Source organism: Leucoraja erinacea, chromosome 18 (genome assembly GCF_028641065.1).
Source record: "Leucoraja erinacea ecotype New England chromosome 18, Leri_hhj_1, whole genome shotgun sequence".
Taxonomy (NCBI): Eukaryota; Metazoa; Chordata; class Chondrichthyes; order Rajiformes; family Rajidae; genus Leucoraja; species Leucoraja erinaceus.
Window position 1 is genome coordinate 30,573,708 of NC_073394.1, and position 18,424 is coordinate 30,592,131.

An 18,424-nucleotide genomic window follows, 5' to 3' on the forward strand; every position below is an offset into this window, starting at 1 on the left:
CATGCAGAGTGTGCCCTATCCCCAATAACACTCTCCATTTTAGAGGACTGTGTACAGCTCTCGTCTCCATCATAGGAAACAATATAGGACTGAAGGTAGACAAAATTGCTGGAGAAACTTAGCGGGTGCGGCAGCATCTATGGAGCGAAGGAAATAGGCAACGTTTTGGGCCGAAACCCACCTTCAGACCGAAGAAGGGTTTCGGCCCAAAATGTTGCCTATTTCCTTCGCTCCATAGATGCTGCCGCACCCGCTGGATTTCTCCAGCAATTTTATCTACCTTCGATTTTCCAGCATCTGGTTCCTTCTTGAACATGTAAGACTTTGAAAACATGCAAGTAACTTTGAAAATAATGAAGGGTTATGATGATTAGGAAAGATTGAACAGGATGGCTCTTTTCTCAATAAAAAAAATAACGCAGAGGAACCCCGTTTAAAGTCTTTAAAATAACAAAGAGCTCTGCAGAGGTGCGATTATTAGCCACTGACCAGTACTAGGTGAGAAGGGCCCATCAAAGGGTTGCATGCCAGTGAAAGGGGAAGTGGGTGATGACAACTCCCTGGGTAGAGAAGGACCACAAACAGAGCAAAGGCGGATGAGCAAAGGGATCTGTCGACTAGAGCAAGGATGTGCAAATATCCAAAATGTGAGGGTTACCACAGTAACAAGAAATGAGTAGGGCCATTGTGGAGTGGTGTCAGAGAGAACATGTGGTACAGCAGAGGACTGAAACAACAGAGTTGAAACTGGACATGCCACATGAGGCAGAAACAAGCTAAAAACAGACACAAGCTCTACTCAAACCTACGTTGATCTGATAATATTGCTTAATATTCAATTAGATAATATTGTTACCTCGTCCTTCTAAACTATAGCAAATATAAACTCAGCAGTCCCAATGTCTCCTCTTATGTCTCCTCATATGAGGAGAGATTGGGATTTCTGAGTTTATATTTGTTAGAGTTAAGAAGAATGAGAGTGGACCTCTTTAAAACGTACAAAATTCAAATGGAGAAAAGACAAACTAGATACAGGGAGATTGTTCCTGATGATTGGGCAAGTTCTAAGCCAGGAGTCACAGCCTAAAGATGTACAATGAGTCATTGTGTAGGAAGGGACTGCAGATGTGTAGGAAAGAACTGCAGATGCTGGTTTAAATTGAAGAAAGACACAAAATGCTGGAGTAACTCAGCGGGTGAGGCAGCATCTCTGGAGAGAAGGAATGGGTGACGTTTCGGGTTGAGGCCCTTCTTCAGACTGGTGTCAGGGAAGGGGGCGGGACAAAGATAGAATGTAGTCAGAGACAGTAAGACAAGTGGGAGAACGGGGAAGGGGAAGGGGATGGAGAGAGAATGCAAGGGTTATCTGAAGTTAGAGAAGTCAATGTTCATACCACTGGGGTGCAATATAAAATATTAAGTGAAATATGAGGTGCTGTTCCTCCAATTTGCGCTGGGCCTCACTCTGACAATGGAGGAGGCCCAGGACAGAAAGGTCAGATTGGAAATGGGAGGGGGTGTTGAAGTGATGAGCTACTGGGAGATCAGGTAGGTTAAGCTGGACTGAGCAGAGGTGTAAAGTGAAACGATCACCGAGCCTGCGCTTGGTCTCGCCGATGTAGAGAAGTTGACACCTGGAGCAGCGAATACAGTACATGAGGTTGGAGGAGGTGCAAGTGAACCTCTGCCTCACCTGAAAAGACTGTTTGGGTCCTTGGATGGAGTTGAAGGGGGAGGTATAGGGACAGGTGTTGCATCTCCTGCGGTTGCAGAGGAAAGTACCTGGGGAGGGGGTGGTGAGGGTAGGAAGGGACGAGCTGACCAGAGATTTCGGAGGGAACGGTCTCTGTGGAAAGCAGAAAGGGGTGGAGATGGGAAGATGTGGCCACTAGTGGGATCCCGTTGGAGGTGGCGAAAATGTTGGAGGATTATATGCTAGATGCGACGGCTGATGGAGTGGAAGGTGAGGACAAGGGGGGACTCTGTCCTTGTTACGAATGGGGGGAATGGGAGTAAGAGGGGAGTGAGCTGCTCGATATCGAGGAGACCCTAGTGAGAGCCTCATCTACAATGGAAGAGGGGAACCCCTGTTTCCTAAAGAATGCAGACATCTCCAATGCCCTGGTATGGAACACCTCATCCTGGGCGCAGATGCGGCGTAGACGGGGGAATTGGAAGTAGGGGATAGAGTCTTTAAAGGAAGCAGGGTGGGAAGAAGTGTAGTCCAGATAGCTATGGGAGTCAGTAGGTTTGTAGTAGATGTCGGTCAATAGTCTGTTTCCTGTGGAGACGGTGAGATGTAGAAAGGTAGGGAGATGTCGGAGATGGTCCAAGGGAATTTGAGTGCAGGATGGAAATTAGTGGTGAAGTTGAGTGCAGGATGGAACTGCAGTTGCTGGTTTACACCAAAGATAGACACAAAATGCTGGAGTAACTCAGCGGGACAGGCAGCATCTCTGGATAGAAGGAATGTGTGAAGAGGGGCCTCGACCCAAAACGTCACCCATGATGTCCCGCTGAGTTACTCCAGCATTTTGTGTCTATTTTCTGTGGTAAGTCCTGAGATGAGGAAAAAATGTTTTCACCAAAGAGCTGCGAACCTGTGGAATGAATTCTCTTTCACACAAAGTAGTTGGGATCAAGCCATGACATTTATTCAAAGAGGGGTTAAATATAGTTCCAAAGCTTAAGGAGATTATGGAAACAGAGAGAAAGAAGGAGCAGAGCTGAATTTGGATGATTGCAAAAACAGTTGCAGCTGAGGAAGGTGAAATGGCCTGCTTTGCTTTTCCATGTTTCTGGCAACTCCCACCCTCATCCCACCACTCTAGTCCATCCAACCTGAAATCTTCCCAGTGGAAATGCCGGTCCCAATCGATACTGGTTCCTGACGTGATCACCAGATGCTACTCCTGATCCATTTCTCACTGACTCCCACTGACCCGGAGAGCCTCATAGCCCTCCTCCCTAATCCCATGCCATAGCACGTCTACTTGGGCAGATGGGAGCCAACCCCCATCCTGGTCCCAGTCGGTTTTGATAAGTCTGCAATGTCCACTCACTTACTAAGAAGTTTTTGTGCACATTATTTAGAGTTTTCTTCCACCATTACCAAGGGGTGCATTAGCATTCTATTTGGCTCAGTTTGTGAAAGATGTTTTATCAACCCTTCTGACCAGCTGATCAGTCCATTACCCGAGCTCCTAGGACAGATGGAACCAGTGGGTTTCCTCTGCTCAGACGCAATACTTGTCGTGAATACAGGCCCAGTGCAAAATTGGCTATCAGGGTCTATTGTTCGCAACGCCACTGCCCTTCTCAAAAGGAACGACAAAAGGGCAAAGTATTTTAGTGTGGCAAATGGTTAACAGTGGAAGGTGTTAGCTGGCTGGAGTTCACTCACTGAGCATTGTCAGGGGACTATCACTGGAGCACATGTGGAAGGCAACACTCCTGTGGCGGTGGGACACACTCGAGGGCCGGGCCCTCTCATACTGACCCTTTCAGCTGCTGTTTCATCTCGCTCATCTGGGACTGCGTCTGCATTTCTTTCCACAAACAGATTCCATCGGTCCAGCTGCACGATGTTCCCATCTTCCACATGGGACAGGATCTTGGAAACGGGCTCATCTGTATATCCCTGAACCCATGACAGAAGCAGATTAGGAGGTGTAAAGAAACACTCATCCGTGCAACCTTCTATCCAAGACAGAAATAGATTTTGGTATTAATAAATTCTTCTTGCCCACTAAACTGCAACCCAGGATCTAAACAGGAGAACTTAATTATATATATATATATATATATCTCCAGTTGCCAAGGGATTTTTTTTCTTCTTCAGCAATGGTCATCTCGACATATAACTCAAAACCAAGAGCTCAATACCAGGTGGTCCTCAGAGCAAAGGGTAGGGTGATATAGGTGTTAGTGGATTACTTTTCAGAACTGCTGAGCTGGAAACATGTGCATGAAGCCCACCCTGACAGCTGGAGTGTAACTTCATGCAATTGTCTAATCTAGAACCAAAAGTTAATATTAGCCGCCATGAATCTATCACATACTCATAACCCCCAGCCGTATTTACTAATGGTCTTTTGCTATGAAAACCTGATCTCTTCATCTACCCTGACCCATGAGACCCACACTGTAACAGTGTAGTTGACTCCTAATTGCTCTCTGAAATGGCTTGGCAGGCTGCCCAGTTGAGGGCAACGGTAGTGGTTGATAATGAACACTAATTGGTCAGTGGCACCAAATTCTGTGATGTGAAATAACAGAATAAAGAATTAAATTTAACAAATTGGTCTGGATTAACTTTACCCTGTCATCTGAGATATTTGACTGAAATCCACCTTGGTCAAAAGCATTAAATGCAACGAGTGTCTGCAATGCAATGATATAGCTTTGGGTGTCTATTAAATTATCTGGTTAGCCACGAGATTGTATAATATCCTGCTGTAGTAACCTTCATGAAGCAGTACATCAGAGACTGCAAAATGGTTAGACAGTGCCACTCTGCTGGGAATCGCCACCACATGGTTCATTAATCATCTTATCCAAGAAAACCATTCAGAAGTAAATTATTTTCTTCCTTTCTTCATCAGCTCCATATCTATGCACAACACAAATAGCAGGAAGGACCTGAGCATCAGAACCCCTTGCTATCCCATCTAGTAATATTCTCATGTGCATTCTCTTCCCCAAGGTACAATACTCCGATAGCTGGTGGTGTGGCAATATTGGACCCTGGCTAGGATTTTGCAGTTAACATTTGACAAAAGCTTTGGAGCTGCTGGGAACTGATTGCATGTTATACCTTTAGAGGTGAATGGGTGCAAAAACAAATGAATTTCAGATATCAAGCAGCTCCAGCGATAACAAGTCCACCATATCCTGAATGGCAACTAAATGTTGATAATGTACAAAAGCAGGCGACTTTATCCAACTAAAAACAAAAACAAATCAGAAGCCTTGACAGGACAAATGAATGAAATTCCTAAGCAGCATTCAGATGTTTTTCAGAATTTGGCTAACTAAAATGGTCATTCAACCTCCATGCTACTTTAATCTCACTTACCCCGCCCCAATTTAGGGTCCTTGCCAGGTCATTTCCTGTTCCCAGGGGAAGTACTGCTACAGGAGGCGGAGGGTTCAGCTGTAATTGATCCAAAATGGAAAGAATCCATCCCACCTAGAGGAAAAAGGAATTCAGATTAAACAAATCATTCATCAGGCTATCTACATTGTGCATCTCATCCTAACTTGCAGAATCAAATCAAATGGATTATTTTAACCTGCCCCAATAAACGATAACATAGTAATCTCTATTTATTTAGTCAGCATTTGCACCTTTTAAAATAAATTGGAAGTAATCTATGACAATGCTGATTCAGGAAGTTCCACGGTTACTTAAGGGTTCTGTTCAAGAACTATCCATGTCAGAAACGTCCATTTTCTACAGTTATCCATTTTGTATCGCTCAACAAAAACTTGCTATAAATCTTTCATTTCATTATTCACCCGAATACTACACATAATGAGCACCATGAAATATTGTATTAGTATTACTAGCATGAAAATTGCTTTAAAAATTCTCAATTACATTATCCCTTGTTCCTCCTTGTATTTTGTAATTAACCTGTCTTTCATATTAGGGATAATGGCAAAGATCTTCATAGTGAAGATTGATGAAAAATAACTGACAACATAACTGCTATTTCTTTGTTTCCTATTATTAATTCACCAGCCTCATTCTCCAAAGGTCCACACCTACTTTCGACTACCTTCTTACTTATGTGTCTATGAAAATGCAATATCTTGACATTGCACATAGCTTTTCTCTCTAAAATCAATTTTCTCCCTTCATATGAGCTTTTTGTTCTTTCATTGCTGAATCGCAAATGCTTCCCAATCCTTGGCGCTACCACCAGCCCTTGCAACTTGGAATGCCCTACCTTAACTTCATGTGTAGGAAGGAATGGCAGAGGCAGGTTTAAACTGAAGATATTCTGGAGTAACTCAGCGGGACAGGCAGCATCTCTGGAGAGAAGGAATGGGTGACATTTTGGGTCGAGACCCTTCTAACCTTCCAGCATTATGTGTCTATCTTCCATGTAAACCAATATCTGCAGTTCCTTCCTACAAATGTCTTCAGTTCAACTTCGATTTGTTCAACCCGAAACGTCACCCATAGCCTCTCTCCAGAGATGCTGCATCCTTGACCACCTTTGTTAACCACAGATCGTGCCTCTTCCTCATGGAATCTCTTTCTCTCTTTGTGGGATAAATTCCTGAATGTTATAGACCAGCTGGTTGAATACCTGCCGCTGCTCATCCACTGACTTGTATCTCATCTAATTTTCCTGGTCCACGTTAGGCAACTCCACCTTCACACCATTATGGTCATACCACCATTGGTTCTAGTCCTTTGGTGTTCACCCAGAAACTACTCCCGTTCTATGATATTATGGTCAATATCTTTAAGGGGATTTTTAACCACAAGATCTCTTATTAATCCTTCCCCGTTATTCATGACCACATCTAAAACAGCCTGTATCTGGGTAGTTTCCATAAAAGAATGTTCTAAGCACCAATCCCTGCTGCACTCTAAAAATTGTATTAGCACAATATCCTTGTTATCCAACAATATCCAACATCCAAACACAGTATGTCGATTAAAATATCCAGTGACCATTATAATTCCCCTCAAACATGCCCCAAATGTTTCCCCATTTATTCTCTGCCCTAACAAGACATCACATTTTGGAGCCCATTGACTATTCACAGCCATGTCTTATTTGCCGCTATTCATGATTTCAATCCCATCCGATTCTGCATTTAACAGGCTTTCAGATAGGCATGTGGACATGCAGGGATTGGAGGGGTGGATCAAGTGCAGGTAGAGGAGATTAGTTTAACTGGCGTCAAGAAGAGCCTGTTCCTAAACTGTACTGTTCTGTGTTATAAGTACATTATTATCCATTGCCCCCACATCACAAAACAGCTCTCCGATAATTTCCTTGATTAATGGTGCTACCCCACCTACTTTCCCTTTGGCCTACTCTGTTGTAACATCAGATAGTCTGGAATATATTCCTGGTCTCTCTCCAACCACATCACAGATCACAATCAACTGGCCATCAGTGCTGTCAACTCATCTATCATATTACCAATCGTTTAGATAGTTTATTGTCACATGTACTGAGGTACAGTGAAAAGCTTTTGTTGCATGCTAACCAGAGAGCGGAAAGACAATACATGTTTACAATCGAGTCATCAACAGTGTACAGATATACGTGATAAAGGGAATAACGTGACTAACGTTTAGTGCAAGATAAGGTCCAGTAAAGTCTGATCAAAGATATTCCGAACGTCTCCAATGAGGTAGCTGCTAGATCAGGACCGCTCTCTAGTTGTTGGCAGAATGGTTCAGTTGCCTGATAACAGTTAGGAAGAAACTGTCCCTGAATCTGGGGACTTCTATACCTCTTGCCTGATGGAAGAGGGGGTAAGAGGGGGTGGCCCGAATGTGACTATTGCATGGATTCAAATAAAGACTTTGATTTTTAATTTTTTTTTACTAACTCTCGATTTGCTCGGCATTGTAGACTTTTTTTTGTTCTGCCCCAGCCTGTTACCCTTTGCATTTCAATACTCCCCTCACTTTTCTGTGCCTCTGCTCTCTCAATTTATTTTACTTTATTAAATGTCCTTGTTCATAGAGCCCTCCTTGCTTTACAAATGATGTGAAACTATAGTTATGAAAACAATACAAAAATAAATCACCACTACCAACCTTGTACTGTGTGATAGCACCGCTCTGATCTAAAAAATATTGCTGCTTACTCCAGCTCCACTAAATTATACAATTGCAAAATTGCTATTCCCATGGTATGCTATAAACACCAGACTTCCCATCAACAACCCCCCATCGTTTCCGCCTCCACATTCAAACCCTTTGTCCTATCAACATGTTTTCTGAAAGGTCGAGGCAGATTACCAATGGGTAGAAAGACAATTGAAAATGCAGAGTGTTACAACAACTAAAAATCAAACACCTGATCACAGCAGAACAGCACAGAACTTGCAAATGATGGGATAAGACATTTACTTTGGAAACCAATGGAGCTCCATTTCAAAAAAAAAAGCAGACCTGAAAACCTCCAGGGCTTCTCCATGGATGCACTGTATTTCAAGGATGAAAATTAAGGCAACAACAGCGGATTGTGGAGAAGGAAGGATGACGATTGTAATCATGATATCAAGCAAATGGAAATCCTCAAAGTGATGCTTGTTTTCAAAACGATGAAAATTGAATCATTTATGTCAGAATATCATCACATTGAATGGCTCGAAGGGCCGAATGGCCTACTCCTGCACCTACTGTCTATTGTCTAATATCAAGCAGCCGACAAAGCAAACTGATGTCCAGCCTTCAGAAGGCAAATAGGAGAGCCCGTCCGTCCCCCCTCTCCCCCATCCCATCTCACAGCAATTGCAAATAACATCAGCACCGTCCCCCAAGACGGCATAACGCAGATAATTACACCAATAATCAGATGCCTTAGTTAGTACTCGGAGCTCAGTGTAGGGATTGATTTATGGGATGTTGGACAAACACAAGAGGTGGTGGAGTCAGGAAACTTTTGCAAGCATTAGTCATAGAGTCAAACAGCACAAACCCTTCAGGGCCCTTCAGTCCAACATCATACATGATGATCAACATGCTTCATCTTAATCTGTCTGGTTAATATCCCTCTAAATCTTTCCTACCCGTGTACCTGTCCAAAAGACTTTTAAATGTTTTTATTGTACTAGCTTCAACTAATTCCTCTGGCAGCTTATTTCACATTCCCACCACCCTATTAATTATTTTCCTTCTCACCTTAAAGATAGTTCTTGATTCCCTTACCCTAATTGTGTGGACAGCAATGGCTGCCTCGCAAACAGTCTGTCTCTCCCTTCCTTCTCTGTTGTTTTATGGTATACGTTAAATGTATGTTTTAGTGTTCTTTTGTTTGTTTTATGTGGGGGGGGGGGGTGGAAACTTTTTAAAATCTCTTACCTCGACGGAGATGCGATTATTTTCCCTATCGTATCTCCGTCCGCACTGCGGCCAACATCGTGGAGTTGGCGGCCTCTGCTGGAGACCGACTTCGGGAGTTCCAACCGCGGGAGCCTGCGGACTTTAACATCGTGGAGCTCGCCGTCTCTGGTTAGAGACTGACCTCGGGAGCTCCAAGCCGCAGGAGCTTCGACTGCCCTGATGCGGGAGCATCAATCGCCCCCGATGCGGGGGCTTCGACTGCCGGCTGCAGGAGCTTCTTTGATCGCCCCAACGGATGGTTCGACTGCCCCGACCACGGGAGGGAAGATTAGACTTTATTGCCTTTCATCAGTGAGGAATGTGGGGAATCCGCTATGGTGGATGTTTATGTTAACTTTTAGGTAGTTATGTGTCTTGTTGCTTTTTTTAATATGGCTGTATAGTAATACGAATATCACTGTACCTTAATTGGTACATGTGACAATAAAAGACCTTTTAAACCTTATCCATGAGAAAAAGACTCAATCAGCCTACTATTCCTCTCTTGATTGTATACGTCTCCATATAATCACCCCTCAGCCTCCTGTGCACTGAGGAATAAATTCTTAGGTCCCGGCATCTAGGCATTGGTGGACATGGGAAAGTAGAGGACTGTTAAAGGGAATAAGGAGGATAAAGAGTTTGCCAGTATTGTGGAGGTGAGATCGGGTGGCAATTATAATGCAAAGGATATGTGACTGTAAGATTAGCTCAAGACTGATGGGAACACAAGGATACGGGAAGCTTGACAAAATGTGTAGGAAGGAACTGCAGATGCTGGTTTACACCGAAGATAGGCACAAAATGCTGGAGTATCTCAACGGATCAGGCAGCATCTCTGGAGAAAAGGAACAGGTGATGAGTCCGAAGAAGGGCCTCGACCCGAAACGTCACCCATTCCTTTTCTCCAGAGATGCTGCCTGACCCACTGAGTTACTTCAGCATTTTGTGCCTACCTACAAGGAAGCTTGAGTTGGCATAAGAAAGGGAAGGCGATGGAGTCCGTGAATGGGAACTTGAGTCATCAGTAGAAATTATAAATGACTTCTGTCTTTCCGAAGATTAAATAGAGTAAACACATACAAAAAAAAGACATTGACACAGCCAAAACATTCACTTAATTATCCTAGAAACAAAATGATACCTTGTGAATTGAATCACAAGAGACTAATTCACGCACTAAAGAAAGTACAAGAGTATATTCAACATTTACACTTACAGTGCCATCACCGCCACAGGCCAAAATTCGTAAATTCTGCACCTTTCGGTATAGTTCTAACCTGCAGAGAACAAAGCAAGACATTAAAAACAAAATCTAACATAAACTTTGAAGAAAGCGATAACCTATTAGACATCACAATAGTGGTTACAGATTCGCCACTTAGGGGGTTTAGATGCTGTAAACACAGTGAAAAATCTCTTTGAAGATTGTTGGCAGACCTCTAAAAACTGTAGCTGGAGCGCCATCTGGAGGACCTCAAGATAAACTCCGTGAGAACATTTCTCAATTCTGCTCCAACTACTACTTTCACTCTAGACATAGAACATTCGGCTCCAACTCTTATGCTTCTACTTTAGACATAGAGCATCAAACAGAACAGGACGTGAACTGGCCCTTTAGCCCACAGTGTCCATGCAAAACATGACATACAGACATTCTGTTTGTAGTTTCTTTGGTTGTTTGTTTGTTTGCCTTTTTGCACAAAGTCCGCGAGCATTGCCACTTTCCATTTCACTGCACATCTCGTATGTGTATGTGATGAATAAACTTGACTTGACTTGACTTGACATTAAGTTAAATTAATCTCCTCTGCCTACACATGCTCCCTATCCCTCCATCTCCATGTGCCCATTTAAAATCCTCTTAAATGCCACTATCATATCTGCCTCAACTGCAACCCTGGCAGCATGTTCCAGACACACACCATTTTCTGTGTAAAAAAAAAATCATCTTTAAACTTTGCCCCTCTCACCTTGAAACTATGCTTTGACATTTTCATTCATCCTGGAAAAAAGGTTCTGACTGTTCTCCCTATCTGTGTCTCTCATAATTTTACATACTTCTATCAGGTCTACCCTCAGCCCCTGATACTCTGGAGATTACAATCCAAGTCCGTCAAACCTCACCTTAGTTAATAACCTTTAATCCAAGCAACATTCCAGCAAATCCCTTCTGCAATCTCTCCAAAGCCTGCGCATTCTTCTTCTAATGAGGTGACCAGAACTGCACACAGTACTCCAGTTGGGGCCTAACTAAAAAATATAAAGCTGCAACATTTCTTCCGGACTCTTATACTTAATATCCCTACATGATAACAAGCATACAATATGCTTTCTTTACCTCTCTATACACGGCATCCCGGGCATCCAAGACACTATTTTTTCCTCTAAGATATGGGCCAGAAAATTTACCTGCATCTTGGAAGCCGAAAGTTAGGCCGAGCAATGCTACTCTCGTAGCGACTGAACCACGGAACCAGCCACGCCTTCGACCCTGGGAAGCGGTTGTAAAAGGACAGCGCCGCTGGGGGAGAGGGTCTGCTTCCCAGAGTTCCCCCCGCCCCCTTCCCCATCTGAAGCTGACCATACATGAGCAGGCATGAAGATTCAGAATAGAAAGCATAGCAACCTCCAACATACAGCAAATAAATGACATTGGAGGGAGGGTGATCGCACCATGCTCACTCTTTCTATGGATCTGAATACCAATCTCCTTGGGCATTGATGTGGTCTGATACAAACTACTTTAACCCAACACTGAGGGAGGGAATCCCTTCGAAAGCCGTTGGAAAAAGTTTTGCCAAAGAACCCAACAGAACTTTTTTCCCATTTAAAATGGCCTTCCTGTCCACAGCCAAGCTGCTGTTGGTTTCATAACTCATCCCCATACTTAGTTGATAAGTAAAATAATGTTGCCTTCTCCATCCTCCCCCCCACACATACTCCTATTTGTTCCCATCTGACACCTTGAAACCTGGGTGTTTGCCCTGTACTTACGCATCCTTAGGATTTCCATGACACATGTCAAACACCTGTCTTGGATTCAGATACCACATGAATGACTGGATAATCTTCGCCCCCTGCAAAGCAATGGATTAAATATTAATCAATATTGCCTGCATGATGGTACAGCTTCGCTCAATAAAATCACAGTCTCCTAATAAATTGGAGGTAATGTACATACAAATTTGCTTTACAAACTTAAATCTGTTAAACTGTTGGGGCTGAAGGCAGATAAATCAACAGGGCCTGATGGTCTGCATCCCAGAGTACTCAAAGAGGTGGCCCTAGAAATCGTGGATGCATTGGTGATCATGTTCCAATGTTCTATAGACTGTGGATCAGTTCCTGTGGACTGGAGGGTAGCTAATGTAACCCCACTTTTTTTTTTTAAAGGGAGAGAGAAAAAGGGGAATTATAGACCAGTTAGCTTTATGGGCCTGTCCCACTTACGCAACTTTTTCGGCGACTGCTGGCACCGATCATAGGTCCTTGAAGGTCGCTGAAAAATTTCAACATGTTGAAAATCCAGCGGCGACCAGAACAAGGTATGACTCATTCGACGACTACTCACGACCATACAGGGTTCACCCCGCAACATGTTGCCAGGGTGTCGCCTCTATGGTCGTGAGTAGTCTCGTCAGTCGTCCAAAGAATCGTAGCATTTTTCTGGTCGCTGCTGGATTTTCAGCATGTTGAAAATTTTCGCCGACCTGCAATGACCTGTAACGGGTGCCGGCAGTCGCCGATAAAGTCACGTAAGTGGGACAGTCACATTACATCGGTAGTGGGGAAGGTGCTTGAGTCAATTATTAAAGATGTAATAGCAGTGCAATTGGAAAGCTGTGACAGGATCGGTCAAAGTCAGCATAGATTTATGAAGGGGAAATCATGCTTGATTAATCTTCTGGAATTTGTTTGAGGATGTAACAAGTAGAATGGATAAAGGAGAGGCAGTGGATGTGGTGTAACTGGATTTTCAAAAAGCCTTTGACAAGGTTTCACACAAGAGATTAGTGTGCAAAATTATAGCACATGGTATTGGGGATAGGGTATTGACATATAGAGAACTGGTTGGCAGACAGGAAGCAAAGAGTAGTAATTACCGGGTCCTTTTCAGAATCGCAGGCAGTGACTGGTAGGGTGTCATAAGACTCAGTGCTGGGACCCCAGTTATTTACAATATATATTAATGATTTAGACAAGGGAATTAAATGTAATATCTCCAAGCTTGTGGATGACACAAAGCTGAGTGGCAGTGGCTTGGATAGGTTGGGTGAGTGGGCAGATGCATGGCAGATGCAGTATAATGTGGATAAATGTGAGGTTATCCACTTTGGTGGCAATAACAGGAAGGCATATTATTATCTGGATGTTGTCAGGTTAGAAAAAGGGGAGATTCAACGAGACCTGGGTGTCCTTGTACATCAGTCACTGAAAGTAAGTATGTAGGTACAGCAGGCAGTGAAGAAAGCTAATGGCATGTTGGCCTTCATTGCAAGAGGATTTGAGTTTAGGAGCAAGGAGGTCCTACTGCAGTTGTACAGGGCCTTGGTGAGACCGCGCCTGGAGCATTGTGTGCAGTTTTGGTCTCCTAATTTGAGAAAGGACATTCTTGCTGTTGAGAGAGTACAGCAAAGCTTCACCAGGTTAATTCCTGGGATGGCGGGACTGACATATGATGAAAGAAAAGGTCAACTTGGCTTGTATTCAATGGAATTTAGAAGGATGAGAGGATATCTTATAAAAACATATAAAATTCTTAAAGGATTGGACAGACAAGTTGCAGGGAAAATGTCCCAGATATTGGTGGAGTACAGAACCAGGGGTCACAGTTTAAGAAAAAAGGGTAGGCCATTTAGGATTGAAATGAGGAAAAACTTTTTCACCCAGAGAGTTGTGAATCTGTGGAATTTTCTGCCACAGTAAGCAGTGGAGGCCAATTCACTGGATTTTTTCAAGAAGGAGATAGATTTAGCTCTTAGGGCTAACAGAATTAAGGGATATGGGGGAAAAAAGCAGGAACGAGATACAGGTTTTGGATGATCAGCCATGATCATATTGAATAGTGATGCTGGCTCGAAGGGCCGAATTGCCTACTCCTGCACCTATTTTCTATGTTTCTAAAATCTGTTTTGTGTCAGGCAAATGTCTAATACTATACAGTTACTGGAATGCAGTGATATAGGGGACCATGCAGCAGTCAGACGAGATAAAGAAAAGGACCATCTATTGAAATCAAAAAGTGGTCATATGAAGAATGGCAGAACCCTTCTCTAATGTATCAGTACAATACACACATGCCATTGATGACATCCATTCTATTTTCCATCTGAGTTTTGCAGTTAAGGCAAAGCTCCAGGAAATTGGGAATTAACCCATGATAGTTGCTGGAGAGCTACACCCAAATCAACGCAAAAAAATCACTTTCTCTTTGACGTGCATTTGTACACCAGGCATAATCTCAATTTCTTTAACCTCAAGGTGCTGGCTCATTTGGAATTCTGGTTCAACTAAAACTCCCTGCAAATCTCCACTTCTTGTCCAGTGACCAGTCTGCCCTGAGAACTTGGAGCTGATTGCCTCCAGTTATTCAGCTGCCAGAGGCATAGTTCGTGTGCAATTTCTGTGTGATAAGTGGAACCCAGGCTTTCTTTCCTGCACTTCCCGACTTTACAAGCATAGCGTTCAATTGTGGCAGCACAACTAGTACTTGGTGCACAAGCTCCCCTTTCCTGTCATCTACCGGTTTCGATGCAGTATCTTCTCAACCCAATTCATATTTACATACGTAGGAAAGAACTGCAGATGCTGGTTTAAATCGGAGTTAGACACAAACAGCTGGAGTAACTCAGCGGGTCAGGCAGCATCTCTGGAGAGAAGGATGGGTGACATTTCGGGTCTGAAATGTCTCAACCTGAAACGCCCCCCTTTCCTTCTCTCCAGAGATGCTCCCTGTCCCGCTGAGTTACTCCAGCATTTTGTGTCGACCTTCATATTTACATATGATATCTGAAAGGAAAGACAAATATAAAGAGGGAAAGGTAGAAGCAATCAGGTAACGGCCCCAAGTGCAGACTTCAATACTCCTACAGAGTTACTCAGCACATTGTTGTCTGAGGTTATGCACTGGTTACTCCCCTTTTCTTTTGAGAGCAATATTGTTCGAACCACTCAGTCAGAGAGAGGAAGCACCCACCTGATTACCCCCACTCTTGGGATTGACAAACACTAACAACGGCTTCATCAGCGACGATGGGATGGGCTTTATGATAAAGGGCTTCCATCTTCCTTCCTGGTTCCAAAAAGGAAAAGAATCAGTCACAACCCGTGATATTTACCCAGTTATTGCTCTGCACTGTCCGTTCCAGGTATAGACAAGAGTTCAAAAATATGTTTTGCTGACAATCTGCATTGTTGAAAAATTTGAACAAGTGCATACACGTTGTATCTTGCTGCAGATCTCAGTAGCCAAGCCTGTTAACAGGGACTCACAAAAACAACAAATTCAATTCCCAGAATACAGAAGAATGTTTACTAAATGCTGCCTGGATTAATGGGTATTACCTATAAGGAGAGGTTGGATAGACTTGGATTTTTTTTTCTCTAGAGTGCCGGAGTCTGAGGGAAGGCTTGATAAAGTTATAAAGTATAAAGTATAAAGTTATGGGAGGCAAGGATAGGGTAGACAATCAGAACTTTTTTCCCCCAGGGTGAAAATGTCAAGGGCTACAAGCATAGCTTTAAGGGGTGAGGGGCAAAATTAAAAACAAAATGTGGGGAGTGATGGGTACCAGGAAGACTCTGCCAAGGTGGTAATGGAGTAAATGGAGGCGTATGGATTAGTTTGGCACACACTTTGTGAAAGAGCTATCCTGTGCTGCATTCATCCATGATCTGTGAAAGAATATTGACCCATTCTTCACATAAGGTGCTGGGAATTGAATTAGAACAGATGGGAGGAGGAGAAGAATGAATGGTGGCAAGATCGAGGAGAGTTTAACATTCTGAGACAAATTGAATGACAATGCAGAGTTGTTTGAAAAAAAAAAAAACCCCAAAAAGTAGCAAGTATTAAACAGGTGTAATAATCCATGATATGATTTAAACATTCTCAAGCTTTTTGCTGACAACTAAGCAGTTCCCTTTAAGATGAAATTAATCATAGTTATACTATGGGAAGCGCAACAGCTCAAAAACAGGAATGAATGGATCAAATATTTTAGTCAAGTTGTTTTGGAGAGCAAAATTGACGAAGAAATTAGGGAGAACTTAGCTACTCTTCTTGGAGGCAGTGCCATGCAATCCTTGAAAGAATGTGCCACCTTGGTTGAAGTTCCATTTCTAAGTGCAGCATCTCCAACTGAAGCTTGGATAGGAGAATTTAGAATTGTTTGAAGGATTTTTGTAAGGAGGGAAATTGCGGTGAGATGGTAAACACAGGCCTGAATAGAGTGGATGCGGAGAGGATGTTTCCACCAGCGGGAGAGTCTAGGACCAGAGGTCATAACCTCAGAATTAAAGGACGTTCCTTTAGAAAGGCGATGAGGAGGAATTTCTTGAGTCAGAGGGTGGTGAATCTGTGGAATCTATTGCCACAGATGGCTGTGGAGGTCGCCAATGGATATTTTTATGGTAGAGATAGATAAATTCTTGATTAGTAATGGGTGTCAAGGGATGTTGAGAGAAGGCGGGAGAATGGGGTTCGAGGGAGAGATAGATCAGCCATGATTGAATGGTGGAGTAGAATTGATGGGCTGAATGGCCTAATTCTGCTCTGATCACCTATGAATAAACATGAAGTAGAGATCAGGATGAAATGGTGTGTTCTCTTTATCCACCCATTCCCTATGTGCCATTTAACTTTTGCTTGTAGAAAGCCTTTAATCTGTTACTCCACAGTGCAGCAGTTGAAACACTGGCACCCAACACCTTGGGAACACCTCAAACCCATTCTACACCTGCTCCAACCCATCAGCAATGCTCAAAGGAACTTGAGGATTGTTGCCGATGGTCACACATCAAGAAACCAATGAAACAAAAATATACTCAATCCCTTTTTCCTCTTCATCCGTATCCTATTGATGATTCCCATTCCATGGTCAAATCTAAATCACAACGATGTGCTGAACAGCAATTCATAACAAGAACAAAATCGCATTGCTGCTTACCTCAGCTCCCTTCTTGCTCGACTTCCGCTTAAATGAGGTCCGCTTTTTCTTTTTACTTGATTTCAGTGAATTCTGGGGGTTGGAGAAGAAGGTAAGGGGTGATATCGTTAACGACTGCGGCAAGCAGAGGTGAGGTCGGAAAATGTGAGACGTTTCCCTCACCTGAACCCGTCTCGGCCGAATGATCCAAGTTGGCGGAATGATCACAGCAGCATGGGCGCCCAGTGTACAGGGCTCCTCGATCTGTTGCAGCATGAAGCACGTCACCTTGTTATGATACTGCAGGAAAACCCAAAGCAAGCAACTTGATTTAAACAGAAAAGTACTCATTTTATTTCTCCCCCAACCTTTCATCTTCTCTACTGCTGTTGGAACATCGTGACACCATAACATGCCATGTTCAAAGATGGAAGGGGAAACCTTCAGACGGGTGACCTTGGCTTTCTCAACCCCCTCTATCAAGATGTTATTAAATTTGTTAACATAGATCTATTCGCTGTTACAGCTGACAGAGATGATTATTTGCTTATACAATGAGCTGTCTTTGCAGTGAACAATATCTCTTAACAAAGAGCTGATATACGATTTCTTTAATTCTATTTTGTCGGAAAATTGAATGAGGAAACGACATGGCACAGGAAGTTGGCGAGGAGCCAAAAGAGTCGGCCAAACTATAATTTAACTTTCTAAATGGGTTAAGCAAACAGGTCAGAACAGATGGATTTGCGAAATATTATGTGCAGGAAGAAACTGCAGATGCTGGTTTACACCGAAGATAAGACACAAAATGCTGGAGTAATTCAGCGGGACAGGCAGTATCTCGGAACAAGGATCCCACCGAAACGTCACCCTTTCCGTCTCACCAGAGATAGAAACATAGAAAATAGGTGCAGGAGTAGGCCATTCGGCCCTTCGAGCCTGCACTGCCATTCAATATGATCATGGCTGATCATCCAACTCAGTATCCTGTACCTGCCTTCTCTCCATAACCCCTGATCCCTTTTGCCACAAGGGCCACATCTAACTCCCTCTTAAATATAGCCAATGAACTGGCCTCAACTACCTTCTGTGGCAGAGAATTCCAGAGATTCACCACTCACTGTGTGAAAAATGTTTTCCTCATCTCGGTCCTAAAAGATTTCCCCCTTATCCTTAAACTGTGACCTGT

General features: G+C 43.2%; 1 protein-coding gene across 1 annotated transcript in view; it reads right to left on the reverse strand.

The window, feature by feature from the left end:
- Positions 1-18,424, reverse strand: part of dgkza (diacylglycerol kinase, zeta a) — a 263,694-nt gene that overhangs the window by 162,619 nt on the left and 82,651 nt on the right. The window contains exons 9-15 of the mRNA XM_055649718.1: positions 17,419-17,535; positions 17,257-17,328; positions 15,285-15,380; positions 12,083-12,165; positions 10,305-10,365; positions 5,078-5,191; positions 3,500-3,640 (exon numbers count right to left, since the gene is read on the reverse strand). Of these exons, the coding sequence (XP_055505693.1) occupies positions 3,500-3,640; positions 5,078-5,191; positions 10,305-10,365; positions 12,083-12,165; positions 15,285-15,380; positions 17,257-17,328; positions 17,419-17,535 (684 nt within the window). The remainder of the gene's footprint in view (positions 1-3,499; positions 3,641-5,077; positions 5,192-10,304; positions 10,366-12,082; positions 12,166-15,284; positions 15,381-17,256; positions 17,329-17,418; positions 17,536-18,424) is intronic.